This window comes from Cyclopterus lumpus, chromosome 25 (genome assembly GCF_009769545.1).
Source record: "Cyclopterus lumpus isolate fCycLum1 chromosome 25, fCycLum1.pri, whole genome shotgun sequence".
NCBI lineage: Eukaryota > Metazoa > Chordata > Actinopteri > Perciformes > Cyclopteridae > Cyclopterus > Cyclopterus lumpus.
Window position 1 is genome coordinate 2,677,417 of NC_046990.1, and position 17,882 is coordinate 2,695,298.

At 45.0% G+C, this 17,882-nt stretch overlaps 1 protein-coding gene across 4 annotated transcripts in view; it reads left to right on the top strand.

Annotated features, from left to right (window-relative positions):
- pak1 (p21 protein (Cdc42/Rac)-activated kinase 1) overlaps window positions 1-12,586 on the top strand; it is a 41,051-nt gene extending 28,465 nt beyond the window's left edge. For all 4 annotated transcript variants that reach the window (XM_034528847.1, XM_034528846.1, XM_034528848.1 and 1 more), the window contains 10 exons: window positions 929-1,042; window positions 2,847-3,105; window positions 5,545-5,608; window positions 6,159-6,207; window positions 6,967-7,079; window positions 7,297-7,414; window positions 8,986-9,085; window positions 9,927-10,123; window positions 10,354-10,491; window positions 11,137-12,586. In XM_034528847.1, coding sequence (XP_034384738.1) covers window positions 929-1,042; window positions 2,847-3,105; window positions 5,545-5,608; window positions 6,159-6,207; window positions 6,967-7,079; window positions 7,297-7,414; window positions 8,986-9,085; window positions 9,927-10,123; window positions 10,354-10,491; window positions 11,137-11,223 — 1,239 coding nt within the window. In that variant the 3' untranslated portion in view covers window positions 11,224-12,586. The remainder of the gene's footprint in view (window positions 1-928; window positions 1,043-2,846; window positions 3,106-5,544; window positions 5,609-6,158; window positions 6,208-6,966; window positions 7,080-7,296; window positions 7,415-8,985; window positions 9,086-9,926; window positions 10,124-10,353; window positions 10,492-11,136) is intronic.
- The last annotated feature ends 5,296 nt before the right edge of the window (window positions 12,587-17,882 follow it).

Consider the following 17,882-nt stretch of genomic DNA (forward strand, 5'->3'; position numbering starts at 1 on the left):
CATAGTGCTTCATGTAAAAAAAATCATTTTTTATCATCCAACATATTAATGAAGACATGGCTGCATTTGAAAAAAAAGAAAAGAAAGACTTAAAGGCTAGTTTGAGAGTGAATAAAGTTGAGGGTAAATTTGAGAGGTGACTGTCGAGCAATGAAAGGAATAATAGGAGAACTGAGGTGTGACAGGATGAGGAGATTAGAAGAATGAGTGGAGGAGATGAGGTGTGAGGGAGAGGTGAAAAAGGGAGTATACGTTAAAAGAAGTGAATATGTGTGTATGCGGTATGATCCAGCTTCAAAGGACAACATTTGAAGCTGGCATTCCCAATACAGGACCACATGTTATTGCTGGACGACGCACACATTTTCCAAACTCACTGGCTCCTATTGAAATAATTGTTAAGTTTATTTTGCTGTGCAAAGTGTCTGAAAGGAATATAGAGAAGGGGGGAGCAGGAAGTGATGATGATGAGGATGAGGATGCCACACCTAGAGATGCACTCCTCTCTCTCTTCCCCTCTCTGCATTGTGAATCAGCATCTTTTCCTCCTTTCACCATTTCCCTGTCTCTGCAGCTCGGCCACCGGCTGAGAGTGTCAGAGAGGGACAGAGCAGAGAGGAAGAGGAAGAAGAGAGGGATGTCGGAGGGGAGGATGTGTGACTAGTGGCATCAGGAGCCAGACATGACGCGAGCTTTCAGACATCAACAGTGATGGAAGAGAAAAAAGGGTGGCAGGACAGAGGGAGGGAGGCGGGAAAGACAGGAAGTTCAATTCAGGGACCAAAACGAGAAAATAAATAGAGCACGATGAGATGATGAAGCAGTAGAAGAAGAGTCGGTAACCGTAGCAATGCTGGGTCTGGTGTTTGCTCATGTGACGATGATGTCACCGAGGCTCCGCCCTCTCACCCCCTGTGATGTCACGCAGAGCTCCAAGGCTGTGTCAGAGACGCCCGCCATAGCAACCGTATCTGAGGACGACGACGAGGATGAGGCCGAGCCCCCGCCGGTGATCGCCCCCCGACCAGAGCACACCAAATCAGTAAGGACACGCACACACATGCTGTCCATACCTTCAGACAGTCCTGTGAAGAAGGGATGGCCGGCAAACACAGGATCACACAGTATGCAAGAATATAACTATGATAATACAGTATGTTAATAATACATTATAGTAATGGGTGTCATAGAAAGTGATAATAAAAAAGTAAGTACACACATGGGACTTACTTTAAAATTGGAGGGAAACATCTTAAAAGTCCTACAGATGATTGTAGATATGAGTTAGAAATGTTGAAAACTATCACTAAAGACGGAGAAAACTACAACTTAAGGTGTAGAAAACTACAACTCAAGACGGAAAAAACTACAACTTAAGGTTTAGAAAACTACAACTCAAGACGGAAAAAACTACAACTTAAGGTTTAGAAAACTACAACTCAAGACGGAAAAAACTACAACTTAAGGTGTAGAAAACTACAACTCAAGACGGAAAAAACTACAACTTAAGGTTTAGAAAACTACAACTCAAGACGGAAAAAACTACAACTTAAGGTTTAGAAAACTACAACTCAAGACGGAAAAAACTACAACTTAAGGTTTAGAAAACTACAACTCAAGACGGAAAAAACTACAACTTAAGGTGTAGAAAACTACAACTCAAGACGGAAAAAACTACAACTTAAGGTTTAGAAAACTACAACTCAAGACATAGAGAACTGGGAGGAAATGACCGGACATGAAATGCATCAAAGGGGAAGTTTTCAGTGATTTTATTTCCACAAACATTACTTTAATGTACTACTAATGTCTTTTTGTAACAATGTATGTTTGCTGGATAAATTTATTAAATTAACGGTATAGATAGATATATTTATTATATTTATTATGTTGACTTTTCGCCAAAATGTTTTTGGATCACACAAAGTACAGTGATACACCACTGTGACCACACACACACACACACACACACACACACACACACACACACACACACACACACAGGCAAACATTGTTGCTCCTCCGTCAGACAGGTTGGCGGTTGAGAGGCTGCTTCCATGGCGCCACCACAGTTACCACGGTGACTAGTCTTGTGCACCTGACTGGAGCTCCCACCGTCACACACACGCACACGCACACAAACACACACGCACACGCACACAAACACACACGCACACACACACGCACACGCTCGCACACACACACACACACACAAACACAAACACCTGTCTGAGAGTGGAGCGGGACTCAAACGTCTCACAGCTCAGTTGCAACATGTGAACATGAATCACTCTCTGTTCAGTTAGCACAAGCTAATTTAATACATATATTTATATATATTTAATTTTTTTAAAGATTGCCATTGTTTCCAACACTGCGCTGCATTTCAGTTAGTGGTTATTCTTACATTTCACACTTCAGAAAGAGAATCAGGAGCTCCTCTAGCCTCTAGTCTATGTACGTACTCAGTGTTGTTTTAAACTCATGTGTGAGGAGAGGGAAATTGCTCTAGGTTGAGATTGACAGAGGGCACTATGGATATTGATATACAATTATTAATAAATCAGCTCAAGGAACAATGTCCAGGCAACAGATGGTCATTTATTGTGACAAGTGTAGGCGAGCTAATGTTCTCATTAATTTTGTTTACATTTTGTGATGTAGAATCAATGCTGAGTCACTGCGGTACTATTTGTGTTTATTGATGGCGTCTCACTGCACAGCAGCTGTCAGATGTCGTTCATCTTCACTTTTTGAATCAAAAGCCTGGAAAAGACTAATTATTAATATTGAAAGTATTTTCTCTGATTCAGAGTTGTGTAACAGTGTTTCGGTTGCTCCTTCAGATATACACTCGCTCGGTGATCGAGCCCCTCCCTCTTCCTCCTCCCACCAAAGATGCCGCGACCTCGCCCATCTCCCCGCCGCCGGCCGTCGGGGCCTCCACCGCCACTGCCGCCGCCGGTGTCACCCCCGCCCCCCCTTCGGACGGAGCTCCCAGCAGCCCTCCCAGTGCGAGCCCCGCCCCCGGGCCCTCAGTGCCCCGCCCCCAGGACAAAACCAGGAAGAAGAAGATGTCGGATGAGGAGATCCTGGAGAAACTACGTAAGTTCCCCCACTGGTTCCCCCTCTGTTTCCCCCGCTGGTTAGCACTGTTGGCTCTGTCAGCGTATTGGCGCTGTTAGCTGCAAGCTGCAAGCCGCCACCTCAGGTCACGCCATGTTGAGACCCGTTAAGGGGCGATGGAAACGCTCCCAGTCCCGTATTCACGCACTCTTTTTAACGCCGCAAGCATTCCAGCGCATGCACAGCGCCGTCTCCATGAGGAAATGCTTTTTTCTAGTTTGGTGTGGGGGAATTTAACTGGTCTGCTCAGAGCCCCGACCTCAAACCCCAGCTGTGACCTTTTGGGATGAACCAGAACACTTTGACTGTGAGCGAGACCTGATTCATCCTGGGTTCCTAAAGACGATCTGGTGGGAGGTCTGAAACCAGAAGAGTGAGAACATGTTCATGATTTGCTCTATAAATAGTAATAGTCATCCGTTTTACAGAAAAGTAAAAGGAGCGTGACGCAGCTCCTACGCGCTGCAGTTCAGCGAGTCTCCAAGAGATAATTTTAGCCTCTAAAACACTCTTTTTATTTTTTTGTTTCATCACTTTCTCTTTACACACACACACGTACACACACACAGAATCTCATTGGTGATCAGCTCCTTCTGGGGCTGCAACGCACACACACACACACACACAACATATTTTAATCGCACATAATACAGGGCCTACTCCATGTAGAACGACTTTGTGATGATAGCGGTGGTTCTGCGGTGTGCGAAGTGAGAGATGTTACATAACGTTATCACCTCTCATGATATAACCGCCCGCCGTGTCTCCGATCCTTTAAAAAAGTAAATGTCCAGTCTTCTGCACCGCGACCTTTTAAAAGTATTTAATTTGTCCTCGGTGCTTGTTACTGTAGCAGTCGACGTGGCGTTCACACAGCTTTTGTCTCCGGAAGCCATTCTTTTCTCCCTGGCTGAAAGCTCGGAGGTCGTCGGGGTAACGCTCCTGATTCCAACTCAAATGAAAGGACACGGTCCAGAATAAACTGCAGGCGGGAAGCACGGACACTGAGGAACTGGATTAAGTTTGTGTTTTGTACTCTTCCAACATGTCTTATGATAATAGCATGACATCTATTTTTAATCATGTGCTGTGAGGTCACACACAGAGCTGTAGTAGTTTATCTTCAGACGTTTTTTTTGTAGTAATATCTTCCTATAAAATAATCCAAATAAAAAGGTCTTGTTGCACACCACGTGTGTACTTCATCTCTTTCTACGTTTAAGATCGTTTAAAGTCTGTAAAATGTTGCCACCATTGCATATATAATATTCTATTTTTAAACTTCATATATAATTATTCATTATTTCCAACCTTTTTGCTGTGTCCAATGGAAATAAAGAAAATAAAACTATTCAGTAGAAAAAAGGAATTATTAGACAGAAGTCAAAAAATAATGAACATGATTGTGTACATAAATAAATCCTCCTATAAACCTTTGAGCTGCTTGATGCAGTGTATCTAAATAATGACCCAACCCTTCAGAATAAAAGCACATATAACAAAATTAATAAAAACAACCCTCTCCCCCGTATTGAAATGTATTGTTCTGTATTTGTAATAAAAGCCTGTATATTTTTTAAATCATGCCCCACGCCTGTCCAGATGTGCTCAGATCTCCCTCTGCTGGTAAGACCAGGATACTGCCTGTCTGTGTGTCCGTCTCTCTGACTGACAGACCTGATATCCACTGTCCCCGCCCCCACTGTCCAATCCTCACGTCTGATTGGTTGTCCTCTCTCCATCCATCGTCTCCTGCGGTTACAGACCGACTCCAAGTTTTTTCCTCTAATCACTTTCCTTCTGTGGAGTCTGATTACTGAGCTGCAGACGGAGCTGTCTGTCTGTCTGTCTGTCTTTTTTTCTGTCTTTTATCCTTATTCTTTCCTCTGTCCTTTCTTTATTTCATTTATTTATTTATCCATCATGTCTTTCTTCACTCTTATTTCCTTCATTTGTTACTTACATTGCTTTCTGCCTTCTTTCTTTTCAGCCTTTTTGTCTTTCTTGATTCTTCCCTTTCTCGCCTAATTCCTTTAATCGGTTCTTCCATCTTGATTTTTTTCCCCCTTTCTTCCTTTTTTCCTTCATTTCTTCCGTCCTGTTCAGTCCTACGCTCCCAGCTGTCTGTCGTTTATTCTATTCTTTCATCTTCATCACCTTTTACTTCCTGAAGTCTTTCACGGATTCTTTATGTTCCTCCTCTTCTCTCTGCTCTTTCTCCCAGACAGCATGCTGCATTGACCTTAGAGTAGGATCTGGATGGATAGAAAGACCCACGACTCTTCTATCCATCGAGATTCAGTTGAAGAGTAAAAAGAAGACATAAGAACTATTCCGCTGTGGACTAAAGGGCCTAGTTCATCCTTCTCCGAATACTATTCTCTGAACTTTTCTTTGTCTTTTCTTTCTTTGACTCAGGGACGATCGTGAGTGTGGGAGACCCCAAGAAGAAATATACACGCTTCGAGAAGATCGGACAGGGGTGAGTGTCGGCGGAGTCTCCTGTGATTGGTCCCATCGCTTAAAGGCGGGGTCAACACTTCTGGAGAAAGATTGTCGATCTTTGAACCCAACACCCAAACAAATCCTCTATATGAACAAATCTCTATATGAACTTCATAAGTACACGAGACCATCAGCGAGGAGATTTCTATCTCGTTATTCTTAATGCTCGTCCTCGGTGCCACTGGGTCGGAGGACCCGGACTCTGTATTGCTGGGCCCGCTGGATGGAAAGCAGACACGTGAGAACCAGAACCAGGACTGAGCGGGGCAGACTGTCAGACCCTGCTGCAGTAAAATGAGAGTTTTTCTACTACTTTTGTCCACAATCAACACAGAATAACTTTAACTAACGTGGCCCGAGATCAGTTTTGAGGTTTTTATTCTGAATCGGCATGATGTGGAGCGTCTCCTGGTTGTTTGAATGCTGCCGTGAAGTGTGAAACCCTTTGAATGACCCTAAATATATTACTTCCAACAAAGAAATGATGACATCATGTTAATGTGGCACTCTCTGCTGTGTGTTTTCAGGGCATCTGGAACGGTGTACACAGCCATAGACATCGCTACAGGACAGGAGGTCGGTATTGTGGTCTCCTTCTGTTCTCTGCTCCTTCAGCTCACAGCCAGCCTCATTGGTCACAGAGGGAACGCTGACCGTGCTAAAAACAGGTTGTGTAAAACTGGAGAATGGTGTCCTGGAGTTTTATGGCAATCCATCCAATGATTGTCTAGAGAGATATCCTTGTAAATACTCAAATTCAGAGTTTGAGCTTTCAACCCATGGCAACATACATGATGAATTTACCAGAACAGGAAATGCACATTCACACAGAGAGACAAGAGGGCTAAAACGTCCTGAAGCCAAAGAAGTAGAGGGGAAATAAAGTCCACTACCTGGATGATGAAGACGACTTTAAACAGACAAAGTGTTCAGCAGTTCAGGTGTCGGCTGAACGGCCAAAGATGAAGTTGATGCTGAAGTGAGTTCTGTGAGAGCAGTCCGTCCTGGTGGAGTCTGCACAGCGACTGGATTAGTCTTCAGCCTCAACAGGTTCATTATTTAAGTCTGTGGGGATAATCCTCCTCAGTTTCACCCTGAGGATTAGTGTGTGTGCTCACTTTTTAATGTCCGCCGCGCCGCGCTGCCTCACGACCTTTAACTGCCGTCGGATTGAGAGGTTTCCCTCTGGCTTTCTGTCCTCTCCTCTTCTTTTACTCCGTCTCACGTTAGCTTTCTCTTTCCATTTCTTCTCTGCTCTCAGTTTCGTCTCACATCCGTGTGATTTATTTGCATGAATATGAGAAAAGTGGACAAATGTCTTTTTCTCTCTCTCAGGTTGCCATCAAACAGATGAACCTGCAGCAGCAGCCCAAGAAGGAGCTGATCATCAATGAGATTCTGGTGATGAGGGAAAATAAGAACCCCAACATTGTCAACTACCTGGACAGGTTAGACTCACACTCACACACTCACTGACAAGCTTTCTAGAGGCTTCTGTTCATGTGTTGTGTGTGTGTGTGTGTGTGTGTGTGTGTGTGTGTGTGTATTTCATTTTGAGTTGAATAGCGAGTCCCCTCCGGGCCTTCTAACGTCTGACGAACAATGTCCAGGTTTCATGTCTTATGGTGAATAATAAATACCTGTGTGTGTTGATGGTTTCCATAGTTACCTGGTGGGTGACGAGCTGTGGGTGGTGATGGAGTACCTGGCCGGAGGTTCGTTGACTGATGTCGTCACGGAGACCTGCATGGATGAAGCCCAGATAGCTGCTGTGTGCAGAGAGGTAAGAGTCAGGAGTCAGGAGACAAGGAGATAGGAGACAGAAGTCAGGAGACAGGAGTCAGGAGACAGGAGACAAGGAGATAGGAGACAGAAGTCAGGAGACAGGAGTCAGGAGACAGAAGTCAGGAGTCAGGAGACAAGGAGATAGGAGACAGAAGTCAGGAGACAGGAGTCAGGAGACAGGAGACAAGGAGACAGAAGTCAGGAGAAAAGGAGATAGGAGACAAGGAGATATGAGACATAAGTCAGGAGACAGGAGACAGGAGACAAGGAGATAGGAGACAGGAGTCAGGAGACAAGGAGACAAGGAGACAGGAGACAGAAGTCAGGAGTCAGGAGACAAGGAGATAGGAGACAGAAGTCAGGAGACAGGAGTCAGGAGACAGGAGACAAGGAGACAGAAGTCAGGAGAAAAGGAGATAGGAGACAAAGAGATAGGAGACAGAAGTCAGGAGTCAGGAGTCAGGAGTCAGGAGACAGGAGACAAGGAGTAATGAGTCAGGAGACAAGGAGATAGGAGACAATGAGATAGGAGTCAGGAGACAGGAGACAAGGAGATAGGAGACAGAAGTCAGGAGACAGGAGACAAGGAGATAGGAGACAGAAGTCAGGAGACAGGAGACAGGAGACAAGGAGATAGGAGACAGGAGTCAGGAGACAGAATTTTGGTTGGAAATTAATTTTAAAATGCCCACTTTGACATCATCTCTTGACGTCTGTCTCCTGCTTTGTCTCTCTCTGTTCCTTTTTCTCTTTCTGTTTCTCTCTGTGTGTCTGTGTCTCTCTCTCTGTCCCTCTGTCTGTCTCCTTCTCTCTGTCTCTCTGTGTCTGTCTGTCTCTCTCTCTCTCTGTCCCTCTAACTGTCTGTCTGTCTCTCTGTCCCCCTAACTGTCCGTCTGTCTGTCTCTCTCTCTCTGTCCCTCTAACTGTCTATCTGTCTCTCTCTGTCCCTCTAACTGTCTGTATGTCTCTCTCTGTCCCTCTAACTGTCTGTATGTCTCTCTGTCCCTCTAACTGTCTGTATATCTGTCTCTCTCTGTCCCTCTAACTGTCTGTCTGTCTCTCTCTGTCCCTCTAACTGTCTGTCTGTCTCTCTCTCTCTCTCTGTCCCTCTAACTGTCTGTCTGTCTGTCTCTCTCTCCCTCTAACTGTCTGTCTATCTGTTTCTCTCTCCCTCTAACTGTCTGTCTGTCTCTCTCTTCCTCTAACTGTCCATCTGTCTCTCTCTCCCTCTAACTGTCTGTCTGTCTGTCTGTCTGTCTCTCTCTCCCTCTAACTGTCTGTCTATCTGTCTATCCCTCCCTCTAACTGTCTGTCTATCTGTCTCTCTCTCCCCCTCTAACTGTCTGTCTATCTGTCTCTCTCTCCCCCTCTAACTGTCTGTCTCTCTCTCCCCCTCTAACTGTCTGTCTATCTGTCTCTCTCTCCCCCTCTAACTGTCTATCTGTCTCTCTCTCTCCCTCTAACTGTCTGTCTGTCTGTCTGTCTCTCTCTCCCTCCCTCTAACTGTCTGTCTATCTGTCTCTCTCTCCCCCTCTAACTGTCTGTCTGTCTCTCTCTCCCTCTCTCCAGTGTCTCCAGGCGTTGGAGTTCCTCCACTTCAACCAGGTCATCCATCGAGACATTAAGAGCGACAACATCCTGCTGGGCATGGACGGCTCAGTCAAACTCAGTCAGTCCACAGATCACATTGTTTCATATTTATTGTATTATAATTATTGTCTTTTATTATTAGCCACGACTGCTTATACCGTGTTGTAGTCGGGGAGGATTGTTGTTGTAGTTGCTGGCATTGTCCGACAGGGGGAGCTCTGAGTCTATTGGGACCAGTATTGAAGTCCAGTGACTACTGTTGACACAGAGGGAACAATGATCAGCTATCAGTTAGACTTGTTGATTTTAATTAATTTCAGCTATAACCTACAACTTAAACGTTTATCTATAACTTAAATTTAACTTTTGCAGATGGTCAATTATAAAGGTGACTGTCAAACGTTGTGAAGTCATGGACTCACGCTGTCCTCTGTCCTCTGTCCTCCTGTCTTCTGTCCTCTGTCCTCTGTCCTCCTGTCGTCTGTCCTCTGTCCTCCTGTCTTCTGTCCTCCTCTCCTCTGTCCTCCTGTCTTCTGTCCTCCTGTCCTCTGTCCTCCTTTCTTCTGTCCTCCTGTCCTCTGTCCTCCTGTCTTCTGTCCTCCTGTCCTCTGTCCTCCTTTCTTCTGGCCTCCTGTCTTCTGTCCTCCTCTCCTCTGTCCTCCTGTCCTCTGTCCTCCTTTCTTCTGGCCTCCTGTCCTCTGTCTTCTGTCCTCCTGTCCTCTGTCCCCTGTCTTCTGTCCTCCTGTCTTCTGTCCTCCTGTCTTCCTATCCTCTGTCCTCCTGTCCTCTGTCCTCTGTCCTCCTGTCCTCTGTCCTCCTGTATTCTGTTCTCCTGTCGTCTGTCCTCTGTCCTCCTGTCTTCTGTTCTCCTGTCCTCTGTCCTCCTGTCCTCTGTCCTCTGTCCTCTGTGCTCCTCACAGCCGACTTTGGCTTCTGCGCCCAAATCACCCCGGAGCAGAGCAAACGCAGCACCATGGTGGGGACTCCGTACTGGATGGCCCCGGAGGTCGTGACCCGCAAAGCCTACGGCCCCAAAGTGGACATCTGGTCCCTGGGCATCATGGCCATAGAGATGGTGGAGGGGGAGCCGCCCTACCTGAATGAGAACCCACTGAGGGTGAGAATGTGGTCGCTATAAAAGCTGCAGAACATCGATGTCTAACTGTAGATTTATCCACAGTACAAGTTGCCATCGCTGTCATTCTGAAAACCACCACTGGATGGTGCCGAAGTGAAGGATGTTTCTGCACACCTGGTTGTTGTGAGTGTGTGTTTGCTTCATGGGATGTAGACTACCTTGTTGCTTACGTGTGTGTATGTGTGTGCGTGTGCGTGTGTGTGTCGCAGGCACTGTATCTCATAGCAACCAACGGGACACCGGAACTGCAGAACCCGGAGAAGCTGTCGACAACATTCAGGGACTTCCTGAACCGATGTCTGGAGATGGACGTGGAGAAGAGAGGGTCGGCGAAAGAGCTGCTGCAGGTACAGCAGTGTGTGTGTGTGTGTGTGTGTGAGCTAGATATCTATTATTATTATTATTATTGCCTATATATTCTGATTTGTAATGAACTCGTGTCAGACTTTATTGCCAACTATAAGGCTTGGTTTCATGTAGCTGGTGTCGGATCGGTATCTGTTATCGACCGATATGCGAGCCATGAATACAAGCTTTGAGAAATCACCTGACCTCGTATTTAATGCTCAACAAACTATTGAATCAACCTTTACACGATTACTTCAGGGAACAAGAACTCGCTCGCACAAAGGAGCCTTTGAATTGGATTATTTCTATAACAGACCTCCTTCTGAAACCGTAGAAAGTCTCAGGCCTGAGTCGCCGTACCGTGACACAACTTGGGACAGACTACGTGCTCATTGTCAGCGCGCACACACACGCACACACACATACACACACACACACACACACATACAGTGAAAAGTAAAAAAGAAAAGTAAACCATATCATGAATGATGAAATTAACTTTAGGCAGTGAACTGAAATATCTCTCTTTTTTTCTCTACCTCCCTCCCTTTTTCCCTCTCCCCCTCCCTCCCTCCTCTTTCTCTTTCTCCTCCTCCTCCTCCTCCTCCTCCTCCTCCTCCTCCTCCTCCTCCTCCTGCTCACAGCACCAGTTTCTGAAGATGGCGAAGCCCCTCTCCAGTCTGACTCCTCTCATCGTGGCTGCTAAGGAGGCAGCCAAGAACAACCGCTAGCGAGCCTTGCTCCATCTGTTCCTCCCTCTCTTTCTCTGTCTGCCATCCCTCCTTCCTCTCTCTTTCTTCTTCTCTATTTTTCTTGGTAGACAGGAGAGCAGCGATGGCACAAGCCTACAGTCCTTCTCTCCCTTTTTCTATTTTTCTTTTCTCTTTTGCAACCTGCACCGACTCCTCCGTCACCCCGTAACCTTTGACCCCAAGCTTGACCTCCCCTAATAACCCTCACAGGGAAAGGAAGATGGGTACTTTCTTCCTCTAATTCTTTGTTTGCTGGACTTGATCAGGAAGGGGGGGGGGATCAAGGGATGTCATCGCCCCCTCAGCCAGTATGAACAACCCAAAAGGAGAGAGTGAGAGTTTTTTTTAATATATCTGTTTGCCCGTCTGTTTTTTTCTTACCGTGTCTGAAAAAAGGACCACGACAGCCAATCAGCACCCTCTGCTGCAGACTGTGTGTGTGTGTGTGTGTGTGTGTGTGTGTGTGTGTGTGTGTGTTAGCTAAGTTCCGAGCTTCCTGTCACGCATCTATGGGTTTCAGTCAGACTGCGTCTTCTATCTAAAAGTGCATTGGTTGATTTTAATTTTATCACTCATTTTCTTAATCAACATTTTTGTGTGTGTATGTTTGAGTGTGTGTGTGTGTTTTGTCAAGTTCATGGTAACTTTACCTTCTATAGTTTTTAACAAGGAGCAGGTGTGGTTCGGTACTTTGTGGTGTCTGCGGTGAGAGCTGTGATTTAGACAATATTATTATGAATTATAATAAAGTACAGGTATGGTGGCCCGGAGCCGTTGATGGACCGAGTTTGGACGCTTTCGAGGTTTCCCTCTTCAAAAGTTTATTTTGACTGCCTGATTTCTTCCCAGTAGGAAGCAACATTTTCTTCTATTAGGTTTCATAAATAATTCACAGTTGCTGATGGAATATTAGATGTAGCATTACACTCCTATAACACCGTCTGACTCGAGCCAGACAATAAAAAAAAGAATAAAAGAAAACCGATGAAGCCAAACTTCCCTTTTTTATTCTTATTTCACTGTTCTGGTGTAAAATGTTTTCTAATCAGATCCGTAATTGCTACAATTGCACAAACAAAAAGAAATAGAAGCTTTATTGTCAAATGATTGTCTTGAAATGACGGATGTAGACGGGAGTAAAAACAATTAGCTCTAGCTCAAAATAGTGTTTGCGTAGGAACGCTGCTCGGACTGAAATAAAGTTTGTCAGTGGTGCTCTTTGAGACACAATAATCTTGTTATAGTCCATTTAGAGTCAAAAGATGTGTTAGGGCGGGCTTACTGTGATTGACAGTAGAAGGCGTCACACTCCATCTGCGGCTCTGGGATGTCTGTCTGTGAGTGGGGGGGGGGGGGGGGGGGGGGGGGGGGGGGGGGGGGGGGGCAGGGAGGTCGAAGGGAGAGACTGTGCATGACACTTTTTTTACTATGGTACACAGAAGAAAAATAGAGGCTCTCAATGCTGAAGCGTGAAGTGAAGTCGCCGCACAAAGGGTGCTTGTGTACGATAGGAAAGTTTGTATCTTTATCCTATTTTTCAGAAGATGAGACAAATAAATGCTGCGATGGTACGTCGTCGTTTTTTCGGCCCGGTGGACCGCGTGGACCCCCGGGACCCCTCTGAACATAAGTTGTATATTTTACGTGAAATAAAAGAGGGGGAAAGAAAAGCGCTGACAAAAAAAAGAAAAAAAAAAAAAGAAGAAGAAGACAACAATCGGCTTCAACTTTTGTTTACAAACCACTGTTTTTAAAATAAATACTTGATGTCATTTTTCATTTGGATACCAAGATTTGAATATTTGTTTTGGATTTCTTTTTTCCAAGAAGAGCTTTTCCTGGTTCAATCCCGGAAAGAGTCAAAGCTTCCATCAACAGCAACGGCCGTCCGCTCTGCATTTAAGCATCGGATTTGAAAAATGCTGCAATGTAAATAAAACGTTTCCTAAACATCTATTCAAAACTGTCCGTTTGATTTCTGCTGTTTGCTGTTTTTATCGTTTTGCTTTTATTTAATGTACCCCTGGCCTTAAACTGTTTCAAAGGTGCAAACTACTCGAGTAACATTTTGAGGCAACAGAGAATGTCGTTGCTGCAACGACCGATTATCTTGATTATTGATTTGTCTGTTAATCGATTAATAAATGATCGACAATCCGTGAAAGCATCGCAGTTCCCCAGAGTTCAAGTTGATGTTTTCAAACCACCGGCCCAAGCGATACTCTGTTAGTACGGATGTAAAATAATATCAGCAGAATGATTGGCGTGTTTGCTAAATATCATCAAAATATGAGCAGACGAATGTTCTAATGATCTAATCATCGAGAGGCATCGCCAACCCAATCACAGATTTCTGATCTGAACTCTGCAAGCAGCCGCCGTGAGCGATGGCTGCCTCGGTGTCTTTGAGCAAGACGCTGAGGCACGCAGCCGTTTTAAACGCGGTTGTTTAACTGCCTCTCACTGTTGCCACTGTGTGTGTGTGTGTGTGTGTGTGTGTGTGTGTCCTGGTCTGAACCCCCCAACCCGGTTTAAAGTATTGCTGTCAATATATACAGGAGAAAGTAACACTAAACAACTGGAGACTATTCTCAGATGACTATCAATGGAGAAAAAAAAACATGAACGCTACTGAAGAAGAATGTTACTTTGACCATTTCAGGGTTTTCTGATTGGCTCATTTTGACCCATGACAGCATTGTCTTTCTACCAAGATGTGAGCTGATGTGATGGATCGGACCGAACTGCATTTGTGGTTCATCATCTCGTCCCAGCGTTGATGTTACTTTGGACAAATATGGAACCACTCAGTAGTTTCTTACTGTAAGTGAAACCTTCTAGAAGAATCACATAAGATAGATCACCAGATTTTTTATGTCCTCATTCTTCGGTGCATCAACTCCTTTGGGGTGTTTCCTTCACAAATGTCCCTGAAGGAGACAAACAAGGAGGTTGCTCTTATGTAAGAAGGGTGTCCATCGTCTCCTGGCGTCCATGATCATCATTTGTGACCTTTTTTTCTACTTTTTCCAAAGATCTGATGACCATCGACCTTTTGAATACTACGAATGACTAAAATAATAATTTGCCTGTATGAAGTGACCACCAACAAGCAAGACAGAGTTCTCTCTTAGCAGCTTCAAGGGGGTTCAGACTTGGTACAGTCCAAGTTCTTAAATGGGGACTTGGTTCAGTCCAGCATGAGACGGTCAAATGAAGTCTTCACTCCCCCATAATTTATCTGTTTATCAGTCATTTTGATGATTTGAAACTCTGGAAAATGAAAAATAAATCTGTACAAAAACTGAAAATCTGGTCTATTTTTATTTATTTTATTTTAGTTAAAGAGATATTTCCCACAGTGGCTCAGGGACACCAAGCCCGTGCTTAAAAAGATTAAATATTGGACTTTTATCAAGTGGACACAAACACCACTTCTAAAGGATGATAAATGTTTGGTTTGATAAATAAATTGTTAAGAAATAGTAAGAAATAGCATCATCAATTGCCCAGAGCCCACATTTTGTTTAACCCAACCAACTGTCAAAACCTCAACATTACTCAACATATGAACATTGATAAAAGGAAAAGCATGTCTGGCGCTTTGAAATGCTTTTACATGATGATTATCAGAATAGTTGCTTGTTAATTGTATGTCAATTGACTCATCTGTACTTATTTTCATGTGTTTTGTGTAACTTGTAAAGTAATTATTAACTAAAGCTTTCAAATAAATGTGGTGGAATTAAAGTATGAAGTAGCGTGCGAGGAAAATACTCTTATACAAGCACATAACATTTGTATCTGTGCTCCAAAAAGATGGTTGGTAATATGTCAGTGTTGTGTTTACGCTGCCCCCAAGTGGCCAAAAAAAGAAAGCGGTATTGCAGGTTTAAATTCACACTGGATTCTTACAAACCCTGTTGCTTGCTGTCATCCCTTTCACATTAAACGTAATCAGCTTTTATTTACAATGCATACAAGTTATTACAAGGTTCATGTTTTGGTGATTTTGGCAAATTTGGCAAGTCTGACATTCTGCCCCTGCTCAGTCCTGGTTCCGGTTCCCCGGTGTCTCCCTTCACTCCTTCCCTGCACAGCAATGCGGCCTGAGCCTCCAGCAGGGTGGGGTTCGATTTGTGCTCCCAGTATCACAGTGAGACTGTTACATATCCCAGTAGAAGTTCCTCACAGTAACTTTAAACAAAAGTCAGAATTAGATTTATTGCGTAGAATTCATTTACATATGAGAACTTTGCCCTGGTGTTTTGGTGTATAACAATATCGAAAAAAAAGATACAGAAATTTAAAGTGCAAAAAAAGTCCAGTTTTGCATGGGAAATGTACAAAAGATATGAAGTATTAAGAAAAAGTGCAATGTACAGAGAATCCAAAAGATGTGTGTCAATGTGACGCATAGAGATGGACGTGAAATAAAAATAAGAAGAAAGGACCCCAAAGCAGTGTTTCCTAAACCAAGCTAATCTGAATCTATACTGAACACGTAACTGTCAATCACATGGCATAACGACTGCAGTATTCCTTCTATGTCATTGACATTTTGTCATTTTATTTACCTTTCTATGCTGAAACTTGATAGGATGAGACCGAAGTGTCACTTTCAAAACGCGTAGACGGCCATATTCGATCCTATCGATTGCAGCACCCACCTGTCCAAAGTGCACAGATACGTCCAGAGAGGAGCGGGCACTCGTCACATTGTTAGCACAGTGGACTGAGTGACCGCTGATGAATAAGGATTCCCTGATTATACTCCTGAAGCCTTTCTGGAGGTCACTTCCATAGATGACTGGTCTGGGGCAGAAAGGAGTGCGTGCTGTGACGGCCGCCTGCAGCCTCCCTCCTTCCCCCCTCCTTCCCCCCTCCTTCCCCCCTCCTTCCCCCCTCCTTCCCCCCTCCTTCCCTCCCTCCGCCGGTGAAATTAGATCCCTCCTTCTTCTTTTTCATGCTCCTTGTAATTAAAAGTGCTGAATACAGCTTCCCCCTCCCCCCCCTTTCATCTGCAGGATAATATGCAATGAGTTTTGTGGATGAAACGGTGTTGAGGCTCCACCGGCCCCGGAGAGGAGCCTGTCCTTCTTCCACTCCTTATCCTCTTGTGTCTGCGTTCCTTTTACCCTCTCATCTTCTGGTGGCTTCTTTTTCTTTTTATCTCCCTTCATCTGCTCATTCCATCCAGATGCTTTCACTTGGTTCTGAAGCATATCATATGCTCATGTTAATTTAAAATCCAATTTAAAAAAAGATTAAATTAGGTTCATTTTTGTTTGCATTGATTATCACGCACTTTTATCTACCGTCATTCTTCTTGAATCAAACTTTTTTGCTAAACTCACATATTTAAGTGCACTTTATATGTTTCTTGCTGACCTTTCAAAAAGGTGGTCGGATTGCACCGTATCGGCCACATTGTGGGACGTTTTCAATGCCATACGGAACAATGACAAGGGTAAAACAAACAAACACACTTTAAATACATAGCTAGCGAACTAGCATAGCCCTTAGGTTTAAAGTCTTTAACGATACTATTGATTTGTAGTTGTTTCAATAAAAAAATAAAGGAGCAACATTGTTTATATTCCAAAGAAAAATTAGCTGAGGATTTGATCAAGAGTCAACACAAATGTTTGACTCTTTCTTGTTGTTACTATCAAAAACATTACGTTTCACAAAAAAGACAGAAGCTGCCGACAAGCCTTAACTCTGACGCACTGGCATCAGGGGCTGCCTCTCTCACAGCAGATAATATTAATGCTTTGTTTCGTGTAAAAATGCAAAATATTGTCCTTTATATATGATATATAATCATCACATTATCAATATATGTTTAAATCTAGAGTGGAGGTACTGTCCGTCATTTCTGGCTACCATCTTTGTTAGGATTAAGAAATACAGCTCAGTCTCCACGGCAACAGCCTCCTGTTACCATGGAGACTGAGCTCTCGTTAACAACCTCTAATTGTCCTGCAGGGACAGAAACGTTGACGCAGGATCGTTGCTCTGATTCTACATCCTCACGTCTCTCCGCTTCCTTCATCCAGTCTCTCTCCCCCCCACACACACATGTCTCTCCCTCTGCCGGTGCAGTGTGGAGAGTGATGAGGCCGGTTTCTGCTGAGGAGGCAGAAAGGAGGAGGAGGAGCGACTGAGTGTGACGCATCGCTGGTGAGAACAAACTAGAGAGGAGCCTTTAGATGGTATCACACCTGCCCCTTGGCTCCACTGCCCCACTGCCCCTCGGCCCCACGACTCCACGGCCCCACTGCCTCACTGCTCCACTGCCCCTCGGCCCCACGACTCCACGGCCCCACTGCTCCACTGCCCCACTGCCCCTCGGCCCCTCGGCCCCACGACTCCACTGCCCCACTGCCCCTCGGCCCCTCGGCCCCACGTCTCCACTGCCCCACTGCCCCTCGGCCCCACGACTCCACTGCCCCACTGCCCCTCGGCCCCTCGGCCCCATGACTCCACTGCCCCACTGCCCCTCGGCCCCACGAATCCACAGCCCCACGACCCCTCGGCCCCACTGCTCCACGGCCCCACTGCCCCTCGGCCCCACTGCTCCACGGCCCCACTGCCCCTCGGCCCCACGACTCCACTGCCCCACTGCCCCTCGG